General features: G+C 34.9%; 5 protein-coding genes across 5 annotated transcripts; 3 read left to right on the forward strand and 2 right to left on the reverse strand.

Moving 5' to 3' along the window:
* Nucleotides 1-11,862: 11,862 nt before the first annotated feature.
* Nucleotides 11,863-14,220, forward strand: RNJ42_02544 (uncharacterized protein; the record flags this gene model as incomplete). Its single annotated transcript, XM_071052709.1, has 1 exon — nt 11,863-14,220. One exon carries the CDS (start codon nt 11,863-11,865, stop codon nt 14,218-14,220), a length of 2,358 nt encoding a protein of 785 aa, XP_070906556.1.
* Nucleotides 14,221-16,837: 2,617 nt separating this feature from the next.
* PSR2 (putative phosphatase) lies at nt 16,838-18,088 on the reverse strand (the record flags this gene model as incomplete). Its single annotated transcript, XM_071052710.1, has 1 exon — nt 16,838-18,088. One exon carries the CDS (start codon nt 18,086-18,088, stop codon nt 16,838-16,840), a length of 1,251 nt encoding a protein of 416 aa, XP_070906557.1.
* Nucleotides 18,089-18,474: 386 nt separating this feature from the next.
* On the forward strand, nt 18,475-19,536 carry POM34 (Pom34p; the record flags this gene model as incomplete). Its single annotated transcript, XM_071052711.1, has 1 exon — nt 18,475-19,536. The coding sequence occupies one exon, from the start codon at nt 18,475-18,477 to the stop codon at nt 19,534-19,536; it is 1,062 nt and encodes a 353-aa protein (XP_070906558.1).
* A 208-nt stretch (nt 19,537-19,744) lies between these two features.
* On the reverse strand, nt 19,745-20,716 carry MEU1 (S-methyl-5-thioadenosine phosphorylase; the record flags this gene model as incomplete). Its single annotated transcript, XM_071052712.1, has 1 exon — nt 19,745-20,716. One exon carries the CDS (start codon nt 20,714-20,716, stop codon nt 19,745-19,747), a length of 972 nt encoding a protein of 323 aa, XP_070906559.1.
* A 992-nt stretch (nt 20,717-21,708) lies between these two features.
* Nucleotides 21,709-27,990, forward strand: CYR1 (adenylate cyclase; the record flags this gene model as incomplete). Its single annotated transcript, XM_071052713.1, has 1 exon — nt 21,709-27,990. One exon carries the CDS (start codon nt 21,709-21,711, stop codon nt 27,988-27,990), a length of 6,282 nt encoding a protein of 2,093 aa, XP_070906560.1.
* Between the last annotated feature and the right edge of the window lie 10 nt (nt 27,991-28,000).

Genomic DNA, 28,000 nt, shown 5'->3' on the forward strand with positions numbered 1-28,000 from the left:
TTATTTTGTATGGCATAGTTTGTTAGCTTCATCTGTATTAGAATAATAATGATTGTTAAATATAATTACTCAGTTCCATACATGCTACAAATCAGGCTAAACTAAACCACAAATACTTTACTATTTTAAGCTTAAAGAAATAATGTAAATACCTTGCTTATTACCATGGGAAATTGCATAGATTAATAAACAGACACTGGATATGGAAGTAATTATCTAAATCGATGAAAATAACAAAATATTACTGATGCCTTCTGTGATCTACAAAGGTAAACTGTGGACGTCTAGTGCGATATCATCTGAACGGTCAATGACATAGGTAATACAAGAAATGCAAGCTCTATAGAAATTTTTCAAGAGTCTACATATTCATATGATTCAGTCATCCTTTATATGTTCAAGATGAACAAAAACACAGCGATTTCAGGACTAATTTATTAACAAAAAATTATTGGTAGTATATTGGCCTCTAAGTGCACAGGATACCTTTTTGTTTAAGTATCGTTGATCTCTCCTTCATTACATGGTAATAGTGAGTTGCAGACAAGACCTGGCAATGCTTCAGTTTTAAAATCATTTCCAGGTACTCAGAGTGAGTTATGGAGAATAGTGCCTTCCTTGTAAACTCTATGGGTTTGGATTTGGTTGCACACATGACCGGCGTGATATAAAAATAATTGATACAGGATCGTATATATACACCCATTACTATTCTCACTACATTGCTTTCTAAACAGGTCATAAAATATTATTTACATCTTAGATGTTGCGTACTCTACGTGTTTCAATTCCCATATATTAATGACAGTGTAACATACGAACTAAAGGCAATACATAACTACCCTATAATATAAGAACACTATTTGCATATTGCTATATTTGAGTACTGCCTAAGTTAAATAAAGGAGTCAAGAAGGTAGACATAAGAAAAAACACAGAAGACATAGAAAATACAGTACGATTCAGCGTAGTGTATATGGTATCATTGCTCTAATTAACAGCTTTAGAGCATAGGATTACATAATCGAAATATTATATCAGAATTTAGCTATTTGTTTGTATTCATTTTTTTAAGGTTTTAGGCATTATACAGGAAGCTGTTTTTTATAATAACTGAGAATGGAGGTAGAGACTGAGCTGTACGGAAAAACCACGAATAAACTGGTGCAATCATCAATAGAACCTTGTTTCCCTTTTCAGGAAGGGTCTTTGTATTGATTAAATATTAAATTAATAGTGTGCACATCGAAGTATTGTAGCATATTCTAGGCATCTAAAACCCCTAGCCTATCTAAAATTGCTACAGTCAAAAATTCGTTTGTACATAAAAAAAATAGAAGTAATAGATCCCTCTTCGGCATATTACTGGTACTAAAAAGAAAAACTTTATGGCTGCTTTGTCCTTATCATTCCACGTATAAATTTACCCGGAGATCACGCTCGACTAGTGCTTTACATATTAATTTTAGAAATATTAAATCCGAAAATAGGGCCCTTTTTCGTCTTAAGTTATCTACGTAGAAGCCAGATTAATATTTTTATTAGTAATATTGGTCTCTCTCCTTGGATTCTGTGGGTATTTAGTACTTTCGGTTCATAATAACAAAGAAAAATCATTATACTAATATGACATATCGTGTTTGGTTTAATAATTTTTAATTATATCTTCTAAATATAGCAGCACTCTGTAAATCTCAGGGAGACCAGCAGTTTTAATTCCTCGTACAGGGAGTTGTAGGTTCTGATAATTAGGACTTAGGTGTAATAGTGTTAATATAAAGTTTGATCGTTAAATTAGAATTTCAGAATGGTTTTACATTATAAGTAAGTGAATTAAGATTCTAATGAAACATTCGTAATTCATCATGGTGGGTGATTTCCGTGTCCAATTAGGAAATAAATCTAGAAGTAATGATGTTACTAATTAATTAGATCAATTTGCCTTCACCTATTGAAGCTCACCTATGTTTGATAATTTGATTAATTTAATATACCAAACTTTTAATACAGGTATAGAAACATCTTCCCTTTTCGATGTTGTAATTTATTTAGAGCTTACTATGACATACGAGGTATGAATAGTAATTTATTTAATTAGTAAATTATTTGTCATATCACTGTTATTGCCTTTAATAAAACAGTTCTCTTTATTACTTTTTCTTATATCCATCTTAAGGTCATATTACTGGTTAGAAAAGAATTTCGTATTGTTTTATGATTAATGGCAATCACTTCCTAATACCAATTGTAAACAACGAAAAATACGAATAAAGAAAAAGGAACATATTGAAACATAAATACTTTAGAGACCCGATCCCCATTTCTGTTTAAACAATGGGATTAAAGAAATGTAAATAGTAAAGAAAAGTACTGATTATATTTACTCTGTTAACCTTTCAATATAAGTTTATTGCTTTTACATTTCTTTTGAGAGATATTCCCAACAGATAAACATAAAATTTCCAGCGATTGGGAAAGGATAAAGTTTCACGTGTTTACTTCAGAAAATTGCTGAATAAGACTTTAAAAAACGTAGCAATAAATAAATAATTTAAATATCTTGGAAGCAGAAAGCCGTTCCCTCTCTTATCTAGTCCAAAGGAAGACGTTATTCTCTGTGGGAATGATAGATTACTTTATAAGTATGTTTGTGTATATGGAAAGAGTGAATTACTCCTTTTGAAGTAGCAACACAAAATAATTAATGCATAGGTATTTGAATCAAACAGCGGCTCCTTGGAATGTATTAGTATCAGTTGGAAACAGAGCCCGAAGTCAATTGGAAAGCCAGTTTCGAACCAGAAGAGCTACAACCAGATAGAGACACATAAGCATCACGATTAAAAATATTGGAAGGAGGACAGGAAGCGGCATAATTAGAGCTAGATATTATTGCCACTAGTTGCATTAGTCAACTTGGACACTAAACTAGCACTTTTTGTATGACCATCGCTACCATCGGAAGAACGAGACCACTACGCTCGAAAGAACACTATCATTCATAGTAATAGTGCCTGCGAAGACAGTTGGATGGGAGTATTTGGCGCTATCACATAGTGTATATTGACTTGTACTTGTGTGCTTATTCCCATCACAACAAATGAAGAAGACGTCCCAATAGCTTCGTGAAGAAAAGATTTAAAAGGACAACATAATCCTACTTTTGGGAACCCCGTTCATTGAACATATTTCTTCATTATAATATAAAACCAATCAAAATGAAATAAAATACAAAAAAACACTATCACTACTCAATATTACAGCAAAAATAAGGATTGAAATATTGAATGAATAGATTACTAAGAGAATTATAACCACCCTTTACCTGCCCGGTTCGTAGTCATTTATTTGTGTTTGATGATCAGCTCCGGTTGTTTTGCCTTCAGCTCTCATAGCAGCACCATCTCTGGCTTAAACCGACTTCAAGAAGAGGTTGGGTAACATTGCCTGAGATCGTTATGACTACTATCTTACTACTACATACTGTAAGAGCTGGTTTACTGGTCGCTATCTTTAACATCTGTTGTGCTATTGGTGTTTTAATCTAGGTCAACTTACTGTCTTGTAGACCGTCGTCTATGTCAATGGCTGTATTGTCGTGTACATTTTTATCCAAATCTCATCTACTACAGTATGGCACCAATATCTCGCCGAAGAGTTTTCTCAGGTATTGGTGTCGAGATCTGACAGTTTTATTTACAACCTTGATCTCCGTGACTACCCAAAAGAACTTTAGAGGTTTGTGTGTTTCTTTATTGCATTCACTGATTAACTTGATAACTTCTTCGAGGTGCGGCCGCAGACAATAATAGTAGTTGATTCAGCTGGCTGAAGACGGTATATGTAGTTGTCGTATTTGTTCTGCCATATTGCATACTACAGGTCTATAAAATTACTTCAGGAACGATGAAATCGTAAAACATTAAGGGGTAAATTGTAGTTGGTGACTATGACTGCTTTTATTATCAATATCGAACTATAAGGAAAGAGTGTGGTTTTCCATATTTGGTAGTTACTTATTTGTATCAAACTACTCAAATAACACAGAAACAAGGTAGTTATTAATGTGCTGCTAATTTATTTGCCATAGATATCGTCTAGCGAAAATCTTTTTGTGTAGTAGCTATAGTCCTTACCTACTATAAAGTTCACAATTTTATGTAGCGACTATAAGATAGTCCCAAGTTTTACCACTTGGTCCAGGTTTAAAGTAGTTATAATTTGATTTTGTAGGTGAAAGCGATAAGTTCTGCTATCAATGATAGTCCAATAAGGATCTGTTCTTATATTTGTCTGGAACTGGTTATTAGTTATTCTACCTGAACAAGTTGGATAAAAAATCCAGAGCTAGTGTTCAAATTCAGCATATCACTCCATTAGAGAAATATTTGGATCTAAGCAATGGCATCCACATTGTTCAATAGGAAGGTAAGTCATAAATTTGCCTCTTATCACGTCGTATAATTGCAACACTTACTATAAAGGCAAAACTCTATTGAAGTGAATAGTTTATTAACACCAACACCACTTATGTGTAAATAGAAGCTACCTTCAACTCCACAACTAATAACTGGGAGCTTTATAATATAAATCAGACGCTTATGGTGTTCTGGTAAAATATAATTAGACAGGTAGAGCTATCGATATTACCAATATTTGATTAGTAACAGCTAATATCTGGAATACAGATCAGGGCTTTTTCAGTTTAAAAGAAGTTAGTTCAAGAAAAGTCTATATTTTTAGTTCCATTTCCCCAGAATTGTTATTTCTATGCTTCTCCGACTCCTATTTATGTATTTTATTTTGAATGAGCAGATAATATAATAATGTTTGTAATGGCAATGTGTATAAACAATATAATATTCGTCATTAGCGATTTCTTCTCTCTTTGCTACTAGAATCGATTTCAATTTGTCAAGGCAGTAAGACACTATTAGATGATCATATTGTAGTAGATATCTCAAGTTGTGACAAGAATCTATTCTACTCTTTATTCACAACATCATAGTCCAGGAAATCATTCTTTTCAGATAACATAGTAATTAACTAACATTTCCTTATAAGGAGTAAATAAAAGTTGAACAAAATAGTTTTTCATTAGCTATGCCACTAATTCCTTTTTTTTTATTTTTATTTTGTGGATGTTTATTACTTTAATCCAGGCCTAACAATCTCCTTCCTATTTCTGACAAATTGGATTAATTTATTTAATACAATTAAAAAACCCCAAAAATAAGTAGAGCGAAAGAACCAACGATAAATGATCTCTTTAGACCATTCTTGTTGTACATTATTCTGTCGGTAAAGGTCTTGCATAAAATTAATAAATAAGACCGGTTCAGATCAAGACCACAACGGCAATTACTTGCAATGTAAACAATTCATCATCATTATTATTATTATTTTGTTATGAAACCTGTAGAAATGGGAATTGGGATAAAAGCACGATAATATTTGTCATTATGTAAACGTTTATTTTTATTTCATTCTCATGTTGAAATTTAGTTCAATTCTTAGTTATGGAACTTAAAAAAAATTGAAAGTAGCTACCTTAGGGTGTTTTCATACTTTTTCTTCCTTCTTTTTGACGAGTTTCTATATATTGCATTGAAACTTCTTTTGATAGCTATTAGCTAAATGTCAGTTATTATAATATTTCCCATTATTTTTCCTATTTTTTTTATGATTATTAAACAAACATGTCTTTACTCCGACATACCAGCATATTGAGATTTATTAGCAAATGACATCGGTCATATCATTACGAATTCTTAATTTTGGGTTTTTAGTTCTCATTTGGGTCAATAGTCTATGTGTAGAATTTAGGCTCTAGGCTTCAATAAGCTTAAAAATAACATTAAGGATGCAGGAATAATAAAACTAGTTTCTAAGCGTTAGCATTAGTTAACAATTGTATATTTTCACTCCTTTATTGCGATACACTGCGTTACTGCTCTAAATAGGACAAAGTCTTCTATGTAGAATCAAACCAAACTTAATTAATTTGCCCTCCCTGAGGGAATACACCTTGTTGTAAGATATGCAAACACCCTCTATGCTTTTCAAGAGTCTTTTACTTTGATCTATATTAAATTATTGGGCATCCTGAGTTATGTCACTAGTTTCAGATGAACATAAAGTTTCCCATAATATTTTTGCGGAACATGTTTATTAAGTAGCAGTTTTCTAAAAATTAGAAGTTCTTAACCCTTTATTGATTATTTCCCGTAAAAAATTGCTAGGACTATAGACTTCTCTACATCGTTCTGCAACAAAACTGGGCTGTAAGACCACGAAACCTGAAAATCAAAATAATAAACTAAAACCATGAGTTTATTCTCTGTTCAGCTTGTACTAACTTTCAGTATATAGGTTCTCATTTGTATATGTGATAATTTTAAATTTTTATGCTCTGCTAAGAATTGGAAGCCGATAGAAAAAAGGACGATTTCATTAACAAGTGAAGATTTATTATCTTCAAATTGAATTATATAATACAAATTCGTGGCTAGTCTCCTACAATTTCTGCGATGTTTTCAGTAGTTTTCCACTAATTACTATTGAAGATACCCGTAAACGTCACAGACATATATGATAGAATTTTTTTTTTTTTGATTAATACGTTGTGCAAATAAGAATAAGAAACTCCCTTTTTATACCAGAAATAGTTAGTATAAAGCATGCCCATACTCCAGTTCCAAGAAAGAGAAACAGTTACATTTCCTTTTAATTCATTGCTACGAGAATAATTGAACATTGGATATTCTACGCAGGAAGCATTGGAAGTTAGGAACGAACACTTGCCAAATTACTGTATTCCGTATTTCAGCTACAAGTGTGCCTAGTATTCTTAGTGTTATTGACTTCATCAGAAAAAATAAAAAAAGTTGGGTTACAAATCGCTCTTTATGGCTGCCGCATTATCAATGGGATTTACCAAAACCGCAAATTATTATAATCAGGACAAAACTGGATATGGAAATAAACAAATTGATTTCGACACACCTATGATTCTCTATTAATTTATTTGAGTTGATCCTCGTTACTTTGACATTCTGTAGCAGATTATCTTACTGCCTATATTTAAATCCACTTCTCATGAATCGTACAAAATTTTCAGTAATTAGATTAATTTAGATGAAGCAATTTGCTAATAGTCTTCACTTCTTACTATTAAATGCTTAATTATGGAATTTTCTATTCGAAAGGTTACTAACATTTATAATGCGCTGTTTACTCAATAGAGTGAAAAAAAAGCAATTATTAGTTTAAATTGTTTTTTTAAGTTAAGCTCTCTTACTGAGTTTAATTATTACTGGTGAGAAAAATACTTGCACATGGCGTTCTACTACCAACTCTAGAAGTCAAGAGCTTGGAATTTCGCCGTGTTTAGGATATTAATCTTTTATAGGCAATAAGGATTGGCCTACCAGTTACTATTATTAATATTATAATGGCGAATTTCCAGAAAAGGAGGCTCTTCAGTGAAACTATGGAAGAAGTGGACTATGTTATGACCCCCTTTCAGGAAAAAAAAAATCTAAGAATTGGGATCTTCTTATCGGTGATTTAAGATTGTTTTGTTAATCTCAATAAACTCGTGCAGATTCCTTAGTTCATTAAAAGTATCTGAGAGTATTACTCGATCTATGGAAAACAAAAAACACGGTTCCTTCGTTCTAATTAAATAGTATTACCATGAGTACAAAAATCACAGGGCTTACAATAGCACTACAAACCACTACAGTTTTAATCTGTTCATTTTTCCACTACCATGGTTTCTTTTCTTATTTTCAAATCACATACTTTTGTGACCGTAGTACTAAACATCTATCCTTGCAATAACAAACTATAGTAAACAACAACAAAAATAGTAAAAAAAAATTAGCAATAATAAATATAGAAATAAAAATGAATAAAATGGTAATGAACAGGAATTGAATTACCTAAAAGAGAGGCAGATAAAACAGTAGTATCTACCAGACCTTTAAATAAAAAGGCGAGTGCTGAACGATCGAAGCAACAATAATTTTTGAATTATGTTACAATTAAGATTCCTTTCATTTTCATAATAATTAGCGTTCTAGATGTTAAACACGTCAATAGAAACCTACATCTTGATTAGTTGATAAGGTGCGTAAAAAAGTCTCTCCTACTTTACATATATATAAGTGTTATTTTTTTAGTTCAATAATATCCTGTATAAAGAAACCAAGGAGTTAGGGTTTTGTCAGAAGCCAATTGTTAAGACTATACTTGATAAGTGATGAGAGTATACATTCTCGAAAGTCTGTAGAAAAATTTGAAATTTGCCCACAATCCTGTATTTACATGGAATTTACATATATGTCATCTATGATGCTATCTATTTGTGTTATTACGCTGCCTAGTGACGCAGCAGACCAGTATCCTTGTCCTTGTACAGATATATTTCCACTACGAAGTATACTGTACACAAAGAATAGTTTTGGCGATATGTATTTTATTTTCATTTAATAATGTACCAATTTAAATAGCTCCAATTTTGATTGAGCTCTATATCCAGAAGTATATATATGTAATCAAAAATATTATCGGGCACGACCCCTGATTAGTGAGATTGTCAATTAATTTTATTTTGAGTTCATAGATAAATATATCACAGATAATTAGTTTATTTTAGTAAGCAGTGGATATTTATTCTTTAGGGCTAGTGTATTTGTACGCATTAAACAAGACTTTGAAGATTTGGATATATATATATTTTATTGTGCCAATAATTAATTGGCCGCCATACTTACATTATCATCTATTCCTCAGGTATTTGACGGAACCGAAACCAAATTTTTCACTAAAGCAAAGTGAAAGTGCAATAATACATAAAGAATATTGCAATTTCTAATATGAAGCAGATAATAAGGTCATTGCGAATTTATCATTAAAGTTTTGCAATCGCAGTCCCACACTTTGTCGAAATCTGTCAGTTTATAGAAACTCGTAAAATAGTTAGTGATTTTTTACCGTCCATTGCTTACATATTACCGATTTGGTCAACGTTATGTAACCCGAAATTTGTAGACCATAAAGAGTTAGTTATTAGCGATAATAAGATTTCACATACTATAATGTTTGTCCCTGTAAGATGCTTTGCTTAAAACTTAATTGATTATGTACTTTCTGCCATTGTCATTCCTTGTAGTATGTGGAGAAAGCAACGAAAAGCATTGAATTGATCCATCTCTGATAAACAGCTATATTAGTATACTATTTATATTTTTTACAGTTGTTTTGTAATGAATCTTATTTATTGTGGCGGTATATTTATTGTAGTTAAACTTATTCGCTATCCAAACTGTTCAACGTTCACTTTTCCATATACAGGCTAATTGTATCAGCATACTATATTTTATCAACCTAGTACTGAATGAATGTATGGTATATTAAACATACAATTAGGCAAATTATAAAGCAGTAGCTCGGAAAAATAGAGCACTCCCTTTGTAAGAATCCAGTTCTACATACACCACTACGGGAATATATGATATTATATATTGTTAAATTAGTTTCAAGATATTATATATTGTTAAATTAGTTTCAAGTAAATAACCTACAAATACCTCAATTTAAACCCATTGATACAGTATCTCTATAGATAGTAAATACTTAGAGAACTGTTATGCTATTTTCGGTATTCATTAATCTATACGATATTTTTTATTACTGAAATAATAATTGGTGAGAATGGACATATACATAACGTATATGTATTGCACACACTGTTTTAAAAATATTGTAAAACCCTGGTATCCTAATTCGGAGAGGTGTGATCAAACCTTTACCTAATGAATCACAAGAGGTATTACAATAGATTCTAACATTTGCTTTCCTGTAATATAACGAGGATTGTATTCATAGAGGAAAATTTTTCACCAAAGAAGAAAAGAGTTTATAATATTTGTTGTTTACTACTGGTAAGAGAACTTCAAATACTGTTACTTTTGTTCCACTTGTTCATGTAATGAAGGGATTTGCCGTAATTGTAATAAAATAAAAATAAAATGAACAAATACATAATCTGTATTCATTTTGTATGTATTTACTTTTTACTAATGGACCCTTACCATATTGCTGTATGTCATATCATTGATTTTTGTACTCAGTCAGCCCAGGGGATTAATACATTCTTAGCTTCTCTATTTCTCCGTGTACTTCTAGCACTTTTTTTGAAAAACTATTAAAAACAGTTCTTACTGGACGAAGGCATATCTTCTTCAATCATTTTTTAATTTACTACGTTCTAACAATCAAAGCAGAGCATTCACTTCATTCATATTATTCTATATATAGTATATACAAATAGGTTAAACCAGTTTCATTCCCTCTTTGTACAGACGTTATTGAAGAGAGTATTCTCATATCTTGCATTTTAATGGCTATGTACCTAATACAGTAGGCCAAATTATGGTTTGAGGAAGTTCAAGTCTAATAATAACTCCCAAACTTTTGTACATAGGGAGGTCCTATCGCGTTTTTGGCTGCTTTCAGCTAAGAAAACCATATACAAAAATCTTTTTGCGGCTGCTTCCTTAAGTCAAAGGGATTTACCTAAATGGCACTACTGCACATCACAACAGGACTAGATATGAAAATAGGAAATAAACAAACACACCTACAATTCTCGATATAATTTAGTTTGTTTCTTACTATGATATTACGTAGAACTTTCTCTCTAGTTTATAACACTTTATTAATTTTCATTATAGTAATTCTCGTTCAAATCAATCTGTTTAATAATTACTTGCTTACTATTAAAATGTCCATTTGGACATTTCTGTTCGATACCTTACTGTGATAATTCCTGTTTTACTCAATAGAAGCAAATTTATTAGTTTTAGATATTATGAATTGATCTTCTTACTAAGCATTAGTACTATTGGTGAAACAATTAATTTGCACATGGCGAACTACTACCAAATCTGGAAGCCTGTATTTTGAATTTTGCCGTCCTTACGATATTAATCTTTCATAGGCAATATGAATTTGCCTTCTGGTTAGTATTATTATTATTATTAAGATGGCAGATTTCCTAAAGGGGAGGCTCTTCATTTCAACTGTTAGAAGAAGGGCACTAGATGGTTCTGACCTTTTTCGGAAATAAGAGTTACGATCTTTTGGAGATTTAAGATTATCGTGTTGATTTCGACAAACTTGTGCAGATTCCTATTATTAATAATCTCTGCGAGTATTACTCAATCAATTGGTAATCAAACACACGGATCATTCTTTTTATTGCTTTTTAGAATCTTAATAATACCTTGAGAAATAAACCACAGAGTTTAGAATAGAACCACAAGTCCACTACTATTTTACTCTATTTCTATGCTCTCGTTTTCTATTAACGTGGTTTCTTTTCATATTTTCAAACCACATAGTTTGTGACCCTAGTGTCAAATAAGCTCACCTTGCAATCACAAACCATAGTAAACAACAGCAAAAGATTATAAACAATAATAAAACAGTATCAACAATAAAAAAGAAAATGGAATAAAAAGACCGTAGACATTAATTTAGTAAACCAAACGGTAGGGATGCTCATACACCATTATATCTCGCAAACCATGAAATGAGAAAGGAAATCCAGAAACGATTGAAGCAACAGGAAGAATTTTTCAAATATGCTACTCTTTCTACCTTTCCTTTCATGTTACTCCCTTCTGCCCCTAATCGGTCTTTGGAGCTCTCATGAATATTATCATGATATAACATTCGAAAGGTATATAAAGATGAATTAATTAGGATTTAAATCATTTTCTCCTTTTTATATTTAAGTTCTAGTTAATGAAAATGAAAACTAAAATACTATCATAACAAGTTTAAGAAACCATGGTAAGCATTTTTCCTACACTTATTATAGGTTTATTTGGCCTTGTAAGTGCTCAAGATACCTATGTGGTAGATGTTACTGACCCGACCTATGTGTACAACGGTGATATTGATTCAAAAACGGGACCAGGATCTACTTGGCAGTTGGATTTGTCTCCTGGTTCTCATAGTGTTGAATTTAATGGTGGTATGAATCTAACCAATTTAATTTTGACTTCAAACTCTGATGTTTCTAGTTTGGACTTTACATACCACGGTGCTAATATGAATATCGACAGACAATTGAATATCGATCATAGTGCTGCTTCAGGTCCACTTAAGGTTAACCTCTCTGGAGACAAATATACGCTTTATGGTGACGATTCATTGAGTTCAAATTTCTTTGGCCCACCTGGTCAAGATAATACTGTATATGTCGATTTCTACAATTACAGTTCCATACTGACTAACTTTAAGAACATCAATGCAACGTTACATTGCAATAGTATGAGTTTAGATCAACTAAGTCTTGAGAATAGTAATGTTATCATCGACGGAGATTTCTACAGTTTTCAAATAACTATGTTATCCAGTGTTATTTGGTTGGATGGCAAATACAAAGGTGGATTCACCGATAGTCTTACCGTAACTCCATTTCACTCCAATGATCCAGTCGGCATCTTTCTCGTAATTAATGATACCGATTATAGTGAATATCCAGTCATTGAAGCGGACCCATTCAGAACAGAGAGTAACATGCATATTGCATTTGTTACAAAGATTAAATCGATAACTAAAGGGCAGGGAGAAGACACTGATTTTGATTACTGGATAGTTGAGACGGAAACTGGTAATTTTACCTTTATATTCTCAAAGGTCTATAACGTAATTAGGGAGAATTTTGTTATAGAGAATATAACTCTAAACAAAAATGGAACTGACTATGTTTTGAACGCTATAACATATCAATATGCTGTACCACCTCCTATAACAACCACAGTGACTAAGGATGGTACAGTTGAGACGGAGTTAATCTCATACTACTTTACCACCGTACCAGGTAAGTATCTATTAACTGGTTCCAGTACCTACACTTTAACCGCCAATGAGACCTATTCTCAACCATCTGAAACCACAACAACTGTCACAAAGGAAAACAATACAGAAACTGATGTGATCTCTTTCTTCCCAACTGTGGGGAGCGATGGCAAGACACACACTGGCTCTACTACGTACACATTAATGGACAGTAGCAGCAAGGTTGAATCTAGCAGCAAGGTTGAATCTAGTAGCAAGGTCGAATCCAGTAGCAAGATTAAATCCAGTAGCAAGATTGAGTCTAGCAGCACAACGGATTCCAAGACTTATTCGCAACCACCAGCCACCACTGTTACTGTTGACTTGAGCAGCACTACTGTGACGGAAGAGATTTCATTCTACCCTACTGTAGGTACTGATGGCAAGACACACACAGGTTCCGCAACGCACACTTTAAGTGACAACACCACATCAATGTCTGAATCTGCCACACCACTACCTGCTAGTACAATTCTGGAAACCGATATTGTCTCTGAGAACCAAACCGTTCACGAGGTAGTTATTGCATCTGGATACACTGACAGTGAGGGTAATATTGCAACCACTACGTGGACTGAGTTGACGATGGCCATGGTTGATGCTGATCCAGTATACTTATCCTCAAGTATGGTGCCATTTGCCAACAGTTCTATCACTGCCGGTGGTGACACCTACACCCAACCTCCTGTCACAACCACCACTGTTACAGTGAATGACACTACTGAGACGATTGTGATCACATACTGCCCAATAGTTGGATCAGACGGTAAGACACACACCAGCACAAGCAAATCGACTATGTGTGATAGTGATATATACACTCAACCACCTGTCACGACTGCCACTGTTACTAAGGATAGTGGAGTTGTTGAGACAGTTGTATTATCTTGCTACCCAACTATTGGTAGTGATGGTAAGACACATACAGGTAGCTCAGTATCTACTTTGAGTACTGGAGCCCAACCTGCTAGTGGCATGATTTCTGGCTCTAACAGTGGCTCTTCAGGATCTGGCACTCTAGGATCTTCAGGATCTTCAGGCTCTGGTTCTTCTAGGCACGGTTCACATTCCGGGTCGAATGCTGTTTTGAATACTGCATCTAATACTGCTTCTAATACTGTATTCCATAGTTCAAACGTAGCTTCTTCTGGTACTCATACTACCACATCTACTACTGGCATAGCTCTTCAATCTGCTTCACCACACGCCACTGTAAATAGTATCCAATATGAAGCCAGTGGGTCTACTACAGTTAACAACATATTTCTTGCCGTTATGATGGTGGTTCTTCATGTTACGTGAATACCTAAAAATAGCTTAATATTTATTCCTATTAAAATGGTATTGTTTTTATAACTGTATCTGTTATGTTCGTTTATAAATTGTACTCTATATCTAGTTTTTATACTATTACCAAAATCAACAGTAATGTTATGCAATCCTTACTTGATACTATTAATCCACATTAAAAGAAATTAAGATTTTCGACTTAGAATAAAGGCATTTACGCAAATATCATGGTCTAAAATATATTATTCTAGTGATAGATTAGAATAATTAGAATTCCGTATTTAATTTTGGATTTCAAGAATTATATTAAATTAATTTAGAAGAAGTAGAAACCAACTTATGAAAAATATCACATCTAGAATAGTCTGTTTATCTATTGTCAAGATAAATTCTAGCAGGTAATTACGTTATGTGTCCTTTTTATGACATGATATATGAGAATATAGTTTATGGTGCAACCGAATACATACATTATCAATTGGTAAAAATATATATATAGGTATACAGTGGAAGAGGTGGAATAATGTAAAGAAATCACAGAATCAAGCCTATAACATATCATAATTATACGTGTAGCTCGCTCGAATATTGTACTATTAACTGGCTGGGTTGTCTTACTATCGAATATAGTGGAGATATGCATAAATTAAAGAGTTTTTATTAGAAGGGCAACCAAATCACATGGTGTTGTTGCATGAGAGTATTGGTGTCAATGCTTGGATCGTGCAAATGGTCAATCTGTTAACTGTAATTTCTTCATTGGCAAAAGTTTTGATATGGTTCTTATATGCATCTAAAATAAACAAGGAGAAATTAGACAGGTGATTCTTTTAGTATTGCTTTATCTTTTTGTTGTAACATAATATTTGGTATTGAATATCAAAATTAAAAAATAACATGTCCCTAGCTTCAAAATGGTTCACGTAAACCAAACAGAAATTAATCATGTTGGGTCAAACAGTAATATGATTGAGTGTACCACTTGTTAAACTTGTCATTGAACTCACATATTTACCAGTACGTAAATATATGTTGCATTACTAAAGAGAGTCGCTACAATATGATCTATATTTATACAGCAGAATATAAGGTCAATATTCATAATTCTTTCAAAAGGACGTTCTGTAAATAAACACTTCTTCCTTCCCTACTAGAGCCTGTAAGTGCATGCTAAATACGGTAGATCCTTATTTAACGTTTAAATATTACGTCTTCCTCTGGCTACAAAGGAAATGTAATACAATTTCCAAAAGAATAGTCCTTTCATTTGCGATTGTTCTGTATATAATTTATTTTGTCATTCCTTGATGGATGGGTAAAGGTTTTAATGTACCCTATTAAAATAATATACATATTTTACATTGGATAGGTATATACATATACGTTATGTTTCGAGTGCACATCTAGGGCACCGAAGAACAATCAGGAATAAAAGAGAGCAATGAAAAGGATCATGAAATAAAGTAACATAGTTCAAAATACTTCTTGTGGCTTCCATAGTTTAGGATTTTCCTTTTTGATTTTATGGTTCGCAAGATATATTAGTGTATTCGCATCTCTATCCTTTGGATTATTCAATTCCTATTTATGGTCATTTTATTCATTTTCCTTTTTAGGTTTAATGCTGCTAAATTGTTTATAATCTTTTTGTTGTAGTTTACTATAGTTTGTTATTAGAAGAATAGCTGTTTTGAGACCAGAGTCCCAAAACTATGTGATTTGAAAACTGAAAAATTAATTATATTATTCATAAAAATAGGGTAAAACTGTATGGGTCAATGATTCTATTGTAACCCCCGAGCTTCATTTCTCAAGGTAACACTATGAAATTATAGGGTAGGTTCCCCTATGTTTGTTATGCACCAGTTGCGTAATACTTGCAGAGTACTATTTATACACTAGAGAATCTACACCGAGAGTATTGCGATCAAGTCGATCTTATATCTCCAATAAGAGAATCACAATACTTATATTAGTTTCCGAAAGGGACTCCAATCATCTAGTACCTTCTTCCATGGTTTCACTGAAGAGCCCCCCTCCTTTCAGGAAAACTGCCATGGTAATGTTAATAATAATAACCGATAGGCAAATCCTTATTGCCTATAATTGATTAACATTGTACCTCATTTTAACTTAATAAGTTACCATACTAAGCGTTTTATTTTGTAACGTTATCATTAATTACTAAATTGTTTATTATGATTGTTAATATAGAATATAAATTATCACTTCTATATATTCAGATATACAAGAAATAATTAAAAAAAAAACCTTAGGAAATAGTGAAAGAAGGATTTCTGGACTTGACATGGATAAAAAGTCATTAGTATCACACAGAGAAAGGAGAACCAGCTTCCTCTCTAAAATAGGGCAACAAAAGTAGTAATATCTATCAAAGAATAAAGTACATCCTAAACCGTTTAACGGTTTTCAGAACATGCAGGGAAAAGTTAAAAAAAGAATTTAATCAACGTAAAAGTAAAAAAGTAAGAAAACTGAAAGCTCATTTAGGAGATGAATCACATAAAATGAAATCAAAAGTAGCATTAAACATAAACCATGTATACGTGATTTCATAAGATATGAATTGAACGGTCCTAGATATGTTCTTCTTCCAATTACCTCCTTTTCATATTGTCACGTCTAAAACTTTACCAACATCTAAAACAGAGCTATTGGCCAGATCTTCCAATAATGGTATAATATCTATCAGTTCATTGTCATGTGTATCAGAAAACCATGAAGATATCGGAATTGCATGCTGTGGGTGGAATATGTAAGAAGCAGGTGAGTTATCCAGTATGATTATTTCAGATAGTGGTCTTCCAATCTGTGACAAATTCTTGATGTAGTTTCCTTCATAATTGTAACATGCCTCTCTAAATAGTCTATGGTGTATCGACTTATGTTTATCTAGAATATCGAGTAGAGGATCCCCATATCGTGACACACTAGCTGTAAATACTACTACTTCAAACAATTCGCCTACCCTTTTCAGAAATTCCTCGACCCCTGGTCTCTTGATAACATAAACGTTATGAATCTGATCATCAATATCCACAGGTAATACAAAGTCAGCTGTCCTCAGATACTTGAAGGAACTGTGTACAAGTGTCTCATCCAGGTCCAGAATCAGACATTTCTTGTTAACAAATTGTCGGCTCTTTGGCTCTAACAAAGTGTCATAACCAGGTGCATGATACTGGTCTGGCTGCAATGTTGTGAGATCTACATATGTTTCCTCATAAGGAGGAACTAGATCTTGGTCCATATCCACATCGTTTTCGTTAACACTTGTAATTATGTCAGATTCATTCACTGCTGGTGGATAAGTCTCACTTGACGTTTGTGTGCTTCTGTCAAGTTCACTGTTGGTCTCGTTTATCGTGGACTTCTCATTCTTGGCATCTTCCATCACTTGGTCCTCCTCTATCTCGTTATACCCATTAACCTTCTCGTCATCACCCCCAATACACCATCTCCCGTTCAGCACACCTTGCTGTTCACTATCGGAAGATGACCGCGACAAGGTCAAAGAGTTTTCATGACCTTTGCCCGCATCAAACCCAGGTGTAGTTCTGGGCTTCTTCAACAGCTCACTATCAGCCGCATATGTGTTACCACCAGGAGCATTGACCCGCTCCCTGGGCCCTGAACCCATTCCATTAACCTCGATATCTGCTCCTACAGCCTTAGCAGAACCTAGGGCATTCGTACCTACAGTACTAGCATTATCGGCATGGCGCTGGGCAGCGCCATGCGCAGCAATGTCTTCTCTACTTTTCGTATACGTCATCATCCTGACGTCGTTATTCGCACTATTACCTACTTGTCTCTCGTTATATCCTGAAAAACAACAAAGTATAGAGATCAATCCCATCTGAGATCATAAAAGAAAGACCCAATTTAGATTTCTACTTCTTTAGAATATCGGTTTCTCCCTTCCAATTCAGTCTTTCCCTTCTATCCTGTGTCTCTACTATCAAAAAAATCGCTTTTCCCCCTTCTTCCAAAGCTCTTTCCGTCCACAAGCAAATTGTTTTCAGCTAAATCGTTATTTGGCCTTTACTCGTTTGTATTAAGACTACCTCTCTTCACTTATCAATTGCCCTTTATCTTCTCCCTCCCCATTGCGATTGCCCCTTGTCGTCGGGCCCAAAAATTTTTTTCTTCAAGAAAGGCTTTTAAGAGCTTGAAGAGACATCTGGGATAGTCCACGGGCTGCAAAGGACTACAAAGAGATACAAAGGACTATAAGAGAAACGCATGTCTACGAGGAATAACTTTACGCCGGTGCGGCCGCTGTCACGGGAGCAGTTTCATAGTCTGCGGGAGCGGGTGGTGCGAGAGACTCCCAGGATGTATAAGAGTACGGGAACAACGGAACCACGTTCCGTAGGTAAGACGCCAATACCTTTGAAGGCGCCTGCTACAGCACCACCAGTGACCATAACTACAAGTGCTATTACACCAACGGCAAAAGCTACACCTTTACTGCAGGATCCATTGGTGAATATGTCCGAACATGAGCTGATGTATGAGAGTCCCGTGTTGGAGACTTTGGCGAGCCAGTCAGTTAATAAAGGATTGGAGATACAAAGGGTCGTAGTTAACTTGATTGCGTATGCTGTTTGGAACTTGGTGCTGAACTTTGGTTCTTTCTACCTGACACATACGGCATCAGGCAGAGCGCTGCGAGATGAATGGCTAACCGTAGACCGATTGGTAGTGTTGTTGCATATACCGCGGTACCCAGCACTATTATCACTTTTGCACAATTATATATCGATGGAATACGTCCGTCACATGTTCACATTGTTAGTGATATACAATGTAATGAGCTCCATATTGAGACTCGTGAAGAGAGTTAACTCTAGGGAACTGAAGTTGAGCGAGAGACAAAAGATGCTGCTCGGGTTCTCTGAACAGAATGGTACGAATACGAAGAAACCACACTCTGTACTGAAACAAAACATCCAGAAAGACAAAATACCGGCCCCAACAGCCTCTACTGAAGCCCCAGCAGCCGTTTCGCCACCACCACCATACTTATTCAAGACTATGGAATCGCCAATGAAAAAGAAAATGGAACAGTCTGGCAGACCATCATCGTTATTCACTTCCAATAATACTAATAGATCCAATGCTTTCAGCTCCAGTATGGTACCAAGTAATAATACGAAGAGTGTCAGTTTTGAACCTACTATTGAATACACAAGAAGAACATCAGTCATATCTACTTCAACATCAATGAACGGTGCAGGCTACATCCCAAGTAATAAATATGCATACATGATGAACACACCAAGTCCAAGAAAGCCATTTTAGAATAGACCCCAAAATTGTAATTTTCTTAAACAAAAACCGCGCAGAAATTAATGATTGGTTGTTTGATTATTCAACAGATAAATAAGTCCTTTATCAAGTATACTTTTACATAAAAAAATTGCATAACTATTTTATCTTAATCTTATTATTATAGAGCACTTAACTTTGAATAAGTGAGTGATTTATAAATGACTACCTTTTTAAATTTTTACCAGTAGTCTGGGAACAAGTATCTTAGCTTTTGTAAAGTTTCTTGAGACATACCAGTAGGTTTAGTAGAGATTGACATCTTGATAGAGCCCTTCAAACCGTCACCGTTGACCATGAATTCCGGTAACTCATGTGCCATAGACTCAATGATGCAAGAGGCTAGTACGTTAGCGTTCATACCATTGTTAGTCAAATGGCCGATGACTTGCTCGACGGTGACAGGCTCTTCTTCATCTTTCCAAGCGTCGTAATCGGTAGACATACAGACCATTTGGTATGGCAACTCACACTCACGAGCAAGCTTAGCCTCTGGGATGACACTCATGTTGATCACGTCACCACCTAGCATTCTGTACATCTTGGATTCAGCTCTGGTGGAGAACTGTGGACCCTCCATACACACCACGGTCAAGTCCTTGTTGAAGTGCAACGCACAATGCTCATCACCGTTGCTAATCTTATCTCTAAACTGGTAAATATACTTTGCAAACTCGTGAGAGAATGGGTTACCGAAGGCAACGTGGCCCACAAGTCCCTCATCGTTGTAGTATGATGATTCTCTGATACCCTTGGTTCTGTCGATAATTTGCTGTGGCAGCACGAAATCTCTAGGTCTGATGTGGTGTTGCAAGGATCCTACAGCACTGAACGACAGCACAGCCTTACATTCCAAATGCTTCAAAGCTGCGATGTTGGCCCTGAAAGGCACCCTGGTAGGTGGGTACTCGTGGTGCATACCGTGCCTGGAAATAAACGCAACGTGGAAGTCCTTATTGATGGATGGCTGACCATCAATGTCCCTGGTGGTAGTAACCTTAGAGATAGTCACTGGAGAGGAGGTGAAACCCCATGGAGTCTCCATTGGAGGCAGTATAGCAATAGCTTTCAAACATTCAAGATTGTACAAACCAGTACCACCAATGATACCCAGATCAATTGGCCCGTCAAATGTAGTTGGTAGTGTCATCATATATATCCTCTTAAAGGTTTTTATCTTTACCAAAACGTAGTTCAAAGAACGATCATTGACGTGTACAATACTAGTAATAATATCAATACTAAAATTTATAAAAATTTTTTTTTCAAATTTAGCTCATCGTAAGTATGATCTACGGCTGTTTCTGTGCTAGATACCCAAAATGGATACAATAATTAATATAATTATTAATAATATAGTATTATATAACAGCGTAATTATATTAATTTCATCAAATTAATTAATTAATATAACATAAATTGCACTGATTAAGCACTGAAGGTGAGATGTTTTTAACTCTGTAATTCTGATGGCAGGGCTGAGAGGTATAAGATAGACATTTTATAAGATATTTTATGTATATGATGTATGTATGTGAATGTATGTATGTGAATGTATGTACGTGAATGTATGTACGTGAATGTATCGAATTAAGTAGATTGTTGTTTGTTGTGATATTGATGTTTGGTATAAGATTAAAATGATGCTGAGTGGATGGATGTTAGGTGACGGGTGAAGATCAACAATGGCATTGGGACCAGGTGGTGCTCTTCAATATTTTTTTGATTTGGTCGTGGACAAGGCCTGTGGGCATGAAAAGATAAACAGTTCGTTGGTATGGATGGAAGGGAAAGAGGGATTTGGGAAATTAGGAACACCAGAAATGATGGGAGGAAGTCCAATGGTAAGAAGAGTAGTGGGAGTGAAACGATGAGAAAAAAAATTATTGAAAAAAAAAATCAAAAAAAAAAATCCTGATATTTCTGTGGTGCATCTCTTATTATTTCTTTGGAAATCCCCTATAAACAAAAAAAATTCAGCATTCTAGTATTATATCAGTTATAAGATATTGGATAAATAAGGTATACAAGATCAAGTAGATACTGAAAAGGGAGCCTATTAAACGTATAATAACACATAAGTAAAAGGGAGGAAAGATAAACGTCAGGCCTAATAAAATAAAATAAGAATAACCCATAACTACGATGCCGAGGCGAGATAGTAATAAATATACTGATATATCTGATAAGGTACGTGATGAGTCGCGGTACAAAGGGTACGATGACCGGATGAGTTCGAGTTCGTCTAATTCTAGGCGGAGCAGTACGGTTCACAATGTCTACTCGTCCATTGGGGGCATCTCCAGGACCAGGAGTAGGGACAGCATCTCTTCTATGAAATCCAACCCTGGGGACCGTGGAACAGCTGAGCGTGGGTTGAACACTCAGCAGTCAAATCCAACGCATAAGCCTAAGAAGAGTCCGTTTTCCCTTAAGAGGACGTTGAGTAACCTGTCTGTTTCGAATATGCTCCAACAGCAGGCCCCTTCGGGTCTTCAGAACATGGCTTTTGAAGAGGACGATATCGACAACAAAATAGATGGCAATCCACACCAGGTGCAAACTGACTTAGAGAGTATTGGCTCAACTGACAGTAGCCGGCCCTTGAACATGAGGACTGTCAGCCAGAATGAAAATGAACACACACATAGGAACCGCAAGCAGGCCCCCACACAACGAAAGTATTCCTTTGCAGAAAACCTGTTTAAAAGGTTGTCCACATCTTCTAGTCCTAAATCTAATCACCAACTGCTGAACAGGCGAACAGCTGGTCTGTCGTCTAATAAACCAACAGATACCATCAGTGAAATTCCAGGTGAATTTCCTGTACCTCAACAAACACAACAATCTGCAACACAGGCAGGTGAAAATGGACCAGAGGCTTTCAGACATAAAATGAAGCAATTAGTACGCGGTCAGAGCTCTACAGCTGAACAGCCACCAAAGGGTGCCACTCACATAGTTTATAACCAAGATAATACCAAAGATAAGCTCAGGTCAGAAACTTCAAGCCTGCATAGTGGCAATGCGACAAGAAGACGTAGTTTTATGCCTACTGTTTCGAACTCGAGTAGTAGACGAGGATCAACTGTCAGCTCAGTAACAACAAATGACAATAGAAGTGCATCATCTAACCAACCACAACAACAGCAAAAGACTCCAGAAAGAGACCTAGGTAAGTGTTCTCTGCCTGAACTTTATGTACCTAATCAGGGGAGAGCAAACTCAATATCTGCTTCAGCGCTCCAGCCAAAAAACAATTTGAAAGCAGACAATCTTTCGAACTTGGTGGAAGCTAGATTCGACGATTCTGTTCTGAATAAAATTTCGAAACATGATGAAACGATGAAAGATAGAACACCAAGTAACGGTGAATCTAGTTCTACTGCTCAAGATAGGTCAAATTCTACTACCCAAGGTACGTCAAAATCTACAAATGCTCCTACGTCTCCAGAAGTGCCTAATTCTCCAGAACAGCCAGGACTGTTCCCATTAGATACAAACCTTGAGGATATGGCTGAGATTACAAAAGCAATGGATCCAAATGTAATGCCAGTTGAAACAGTGTCCAGATCAAACACATTCATATCTGGCCCCAAAAAATCACATTCTATTGCCGATATACCCAACTGGATTTCTTCAGAGAGTAAATTAAATCCGGATGACGATAAGGACCAATGGGTTGCCCCTGAAAGTTGGGATGTCGAAGTAACTGCGAAAGGTGCCACAGGACAGAATATGGAAAATGAGGAAGACCTTTTCGATTCTATTTTATCACCAGAAGAGGTTATCAAAGCTAACGAACAGAGACAGAGGAGAAGCAAAAGTAACAATAAATATTCAAAGAGTAGAAAATCGGAAGATAATGGTAAAGTACCTTTATCAATGAAATCTATGGTAAGGATCAAAAACTCATTGTTCATGAGTCCAGGTGATGGTACTGCTGATGATAATGATATGCTATTATCAAAGAAGAATGGTATTAGCTTCAATGCCAATTTGGGTGTTGCAAAGAAAAGACATGGATCAACTGATTCAAATGCATCTGTAATTTCTCCTACAGACTCGTTAAATTCAAAAGAAGGCAGCTCTGTATCAAGCTCGTCCTTTAGTGATGATCAGGATGACGGTTCTGATAATGAACGCGGTGTGGATCCAATTGTTTTGAAATCTAAAGAGCAAGGCTCAACACGTAATACTACATCTAAAGAATTGTTCAGCAGAAGTAATAGCGTTGATAACAGTGATGGAAATGAAACTATAGCAACAGAAATTGATGACGAAAGGCATGATAACGTTGAATACGAATTAGAAAGATATTATAAAGACGTCAGTGACTTAGATCCAAAAAGACATTATGCCATCCGTATATTCAACACTGATGATACCTTCACTACCCTATCATGTACTCCAGGTACCACAGTTGATGAAATGATTCCTGCTTTAAAAAGAAAATTTAACATCACAACTCAAGGTAATTTTCAAATTTCTCTGAAGGTTGGTAAGTTATCAAAAATTTTAAGGCCTGTTTCGAAACCAATTTTGATCGAAAGAAAATTGCTTTTACTTAATGGGTACAGAAAATCCGATCCCTTACATATTATGGGTATTGAAGATTTAAGCTTCGTCTTCAAATTTCTTTTCCACCCGGTTACTCCTTCTCATTTTACACCTGAGCAGGAACAACGATTAATGAGAAGTGAATTTGTACATGTTGATTTGAGAAATATGGATCTAACTACTCCCCCTATTATTTTCTATCAACATACCGCTGAAATCGAAAGTTTGGATGTTTCAAACAATGCAAACATATTTCTGCCTTTAGAATTTATTGAGAGTGCCATAAAACTTTTAAGTCTACGGATGGTTAATATTAGGGCTTCAAGATTTCCAGCAAATATCACAGAGGCCTATAAATTAGTGTCACTAGAGTTACAAAGAAACTTTATTAGAAAAGTTCCAAGCTCAATATCCAAATTGGTTAACTTAACAATACTGAACTTGCAATGTAATGGTTTAGATAAACTACCAAGTGGTTTTGCTCAACTGAAGAATCTTCAATTATTAGATTTATCTTCGAACAGATTTGTACATTATCCAGAGGTGATTAACTTTTGCACTAATCTATTACAAGTCGATTTGTCATACAACAAAATACACAGGCTACCAAAAAGTTGCCGTCAATTAGTAAAATTGGCTAAAATGAACTTATCTCACAACAAATTGACTTATGTAGGTGACTTATCAGAGATGAAAAACTTGAGAACTCTAAATTTAAGGTTCAATAGAATCAGCACCATTAACACAAATGCTCCAAATCTGCAGAATTTATTCCTAACTGATAACAGAATTTCTAATTTTGATGAAAATTTGCCAAAACTAAGAGCTCTTGAAATACAAGAAAACCCGATTACCTCAATATCATTTAAGGAATATCCAATGAACATGACCAGTTTGTCATTAAACAAGGCTAAACTTGCCAGTATTCCAGGTGAAATATTTAACAAGTTACTGAGGTTGGAAAAATTAGAATTAAACGAGAATAATTTAACAAGGCTGCCAAGTGAAATTTCGTTGCTATCAAAATTAGTTTACCTATCTGCTGCTAGAAATAAATTAGAAGGTATTCCAGAAGAGTTTTCTAAGCTGAAAAGTTTGAGGTCTTTAGATATACACTCAAATAATATCAGAGATTTCTTCACTGGTATGGAAGATATTGAACTGACTTATCTAAATATTTCTTCTAATGTATTTTCTTTTGAAAATCTAAATCAAATATTTTACATGCAGTTCACTAGTGAATCAAAGCTGGCTAAGAGTTTAATGTTCTTTGTTGGTGCTGATAATCAATTCGATGATGAAGCTTGGCCGTTATTTAATTGTTTTACAAATTTGAAGCTATTAAATCTATCTTATAATAATCTTCAAGATATCTCTAAAATGAAACTAGAAAATTTAACTGAAATATTCTTATCAGGAAATAAAATCAATACACTTCCAGGTGATACTGTTTCAAGGTGGAAATTCGTTAAGACTTTAATGTTTAATGGTAATCAACTATTATCCCTTCCTGCTGAGTTATCCCAATTACCTCAACTCAGTGTTTTAGATATTGGTTCGAATCAGTTGAAATACAACATTTCGAATTTCCATTATGATTGGAATTGGAGAAGCAACAAAGATTTAAAATATCTAAACTTTTCTGGTAACAGAAGATTCGAAATCAGGTCATTCATGAATCAAGAACTCCAAACTGATCTATCTGACCTTACTGTATTACCACATCTAAAGGTACTTGGGTTGATGGATGTCACATTAAATACAACTTTAGTTCCAGATGAGAATATTAATTTCCGTTTGAGAACTACCGCCTCAATCATTAACGGTATGAATTATGGTGTAGCTGATACTTTAGGTCAAAGAGATTACGTTTCTTCAAGGGATGTAACATTTGAGAGATTTAGAGGGCATGACGATGAGTGCCTAATCTGCTTGCATGATAGTAAAAATCAAAACTCCGATTATGGTTATAATATTTCCAGAATTGTTCGTGATATTTATGATAAGATTTTAATAAGGCAATTGGAAAAATTTGGTGACTCAAATGATGACGAAATTAAAAAAGCCTTGCGCTTTAGTTTTCTGCAATTGAACAAAGAAATCAATGGTATGTTGAATTCAGTGGATAATGGTGCAAATATTGACAACCTTACTTCTGCCGATCTTTTGAGTGGTGCTTGTTCCACTGTCATATATATGAAGGGGACAAAAATGTTTGCAGCTAATCTAGGAGATTGTATGGCAGTGCTTTCAAAAAATAATGGTGACCATTTGAAGTTGACTAAACAACATGTACCAACGAAGAGAGAAGAATACGAAAGAATTCGACTTTCAGGTGGTTATGTAAATAATGGTAAATTAGATGGCGTAGTAGATGTCTCCAGAGCTGTTGGTTTCTTTGATTTACTTCCACACATTCATGCATCGCCGGATATATCTGTGGTCAATATTACTAAAGCAGATGAGATGCTAATTATTGGTACCCATAAGTTGTGGGAGTATATGGATGTAGAAACTGCTTGTGATATCGCAAGGGAACATATTTCTGAACCAATGCTCGCTGCTGAAGAACTAAAAGATCATGCAATTGCCTATGGTTGTTCAGAAAATATCACCATTCTATGTCTGACCCTCTCGAAGAGTACTTCTCAAGATAATAAATTCACGCTAAACAGATCTGCACTATTGAGCAAACGTAGTACTGTCGAAGATACCACATTGAGAAGATTACAACCAGAAATTGCACCACCGACAGGTAACTTGGCTGTAGTGTTTACAGATATTAAAAATTCTACTGTTTTATGGGAATTATTCCCCAATGCTATGCGTACCGCTATCAAGACGCATAATGATATCATGCGTCGTTTGCTTCGTATATACGGTGGTTATGAAGTGAAGACAGAAGGTGATGCATTTATGGTGACTTTCCCTACTCCTATTAGTGCACTAGTGTGGTGTATCAGTGTTCAATTGAAATTATTAGATGCCCAGTGGCCCGAAGAAATAACCTCTATACAAGATGGTTGTCTAGTCACTGATAGAGAAGGTGTAAAGATTTATTATGGTTTATCTGTCAGAATGGGTATGCACTGGGGCTGTCCAGTGCCAGAATTAGATCTTGTTACTCAGAGGATGGATTATCTAGGTCCAGTTGTTAACAAAGCTGCCAGAGTATCGGGTATTGCTGACGGAGGTCAGATCACTTTATCCAGTGACTTTGTTTCCGAATTTAATAAGATCATGAAGTTCCACGATAGTGTAGTGAAGGACAAGAAGCCTTTAAAAGAAGTTTACGGAGAAGAAATTATTGGAGAGGTTCTTGAGAGGGAAATCGCTATGTTAGAAAGTATAGGATGGACATTCTTCGAGTATGGTGAGCAAAAGCTGAAAGGTTTAGAAACGAAAGAGTTTATCACAATTGTTTATCCAAAAACACTTGCCTCTCGTCACGTTTTCGTAACGGAAGAAGAACAGGCTAAAGTTATCAATTTAGACTTCTTACTATCACTAAGGCAAGTTGCAAATAAGTTAGAAGGAATAATATCTGCAGTTGGTGGGGGTTTCCTTGAAATAGATGCGAAACAAAGAGAATATCACTCTGTTATTGATCTTTCTTTGAAAGGCGTCGTTTCGACAACTATGTCAGATAAAGAGTTGATCATATTTTTCGATCATTTAGTGACCAGGATTGAATCATTCGTTGCCCTTCTGCAATTGAGACTAAGTGTTACAGAAGGTTTGGATATTTGCCAACATCACGACTTCTGCATGACTCAAAAAACCGTTTTTGAAGTGTTGGATGAAGTCTTCAAGTTAATGGGAAAACCATACACACCACAAGAAAAAAAAATAAAAACTGGTGAATAATGTATCAAAT

The sequence above is a fragment of the Nakaseomyces bracarensis genome (assembly GCF_045282275.1).
Source record: "Nakaseomyces bracarensis strain CBM3 chromosome Unknown Scaff9_0, whole genome shotgun sequence".
NCBI classification, from domain to species: Eukaryota; Fungi; Ascomycota; class Saccharomycetes; order Saccharomycetales; family Saccharomycetaceae; genus Nakaseomyces; species Nakaseomyces bracarensis.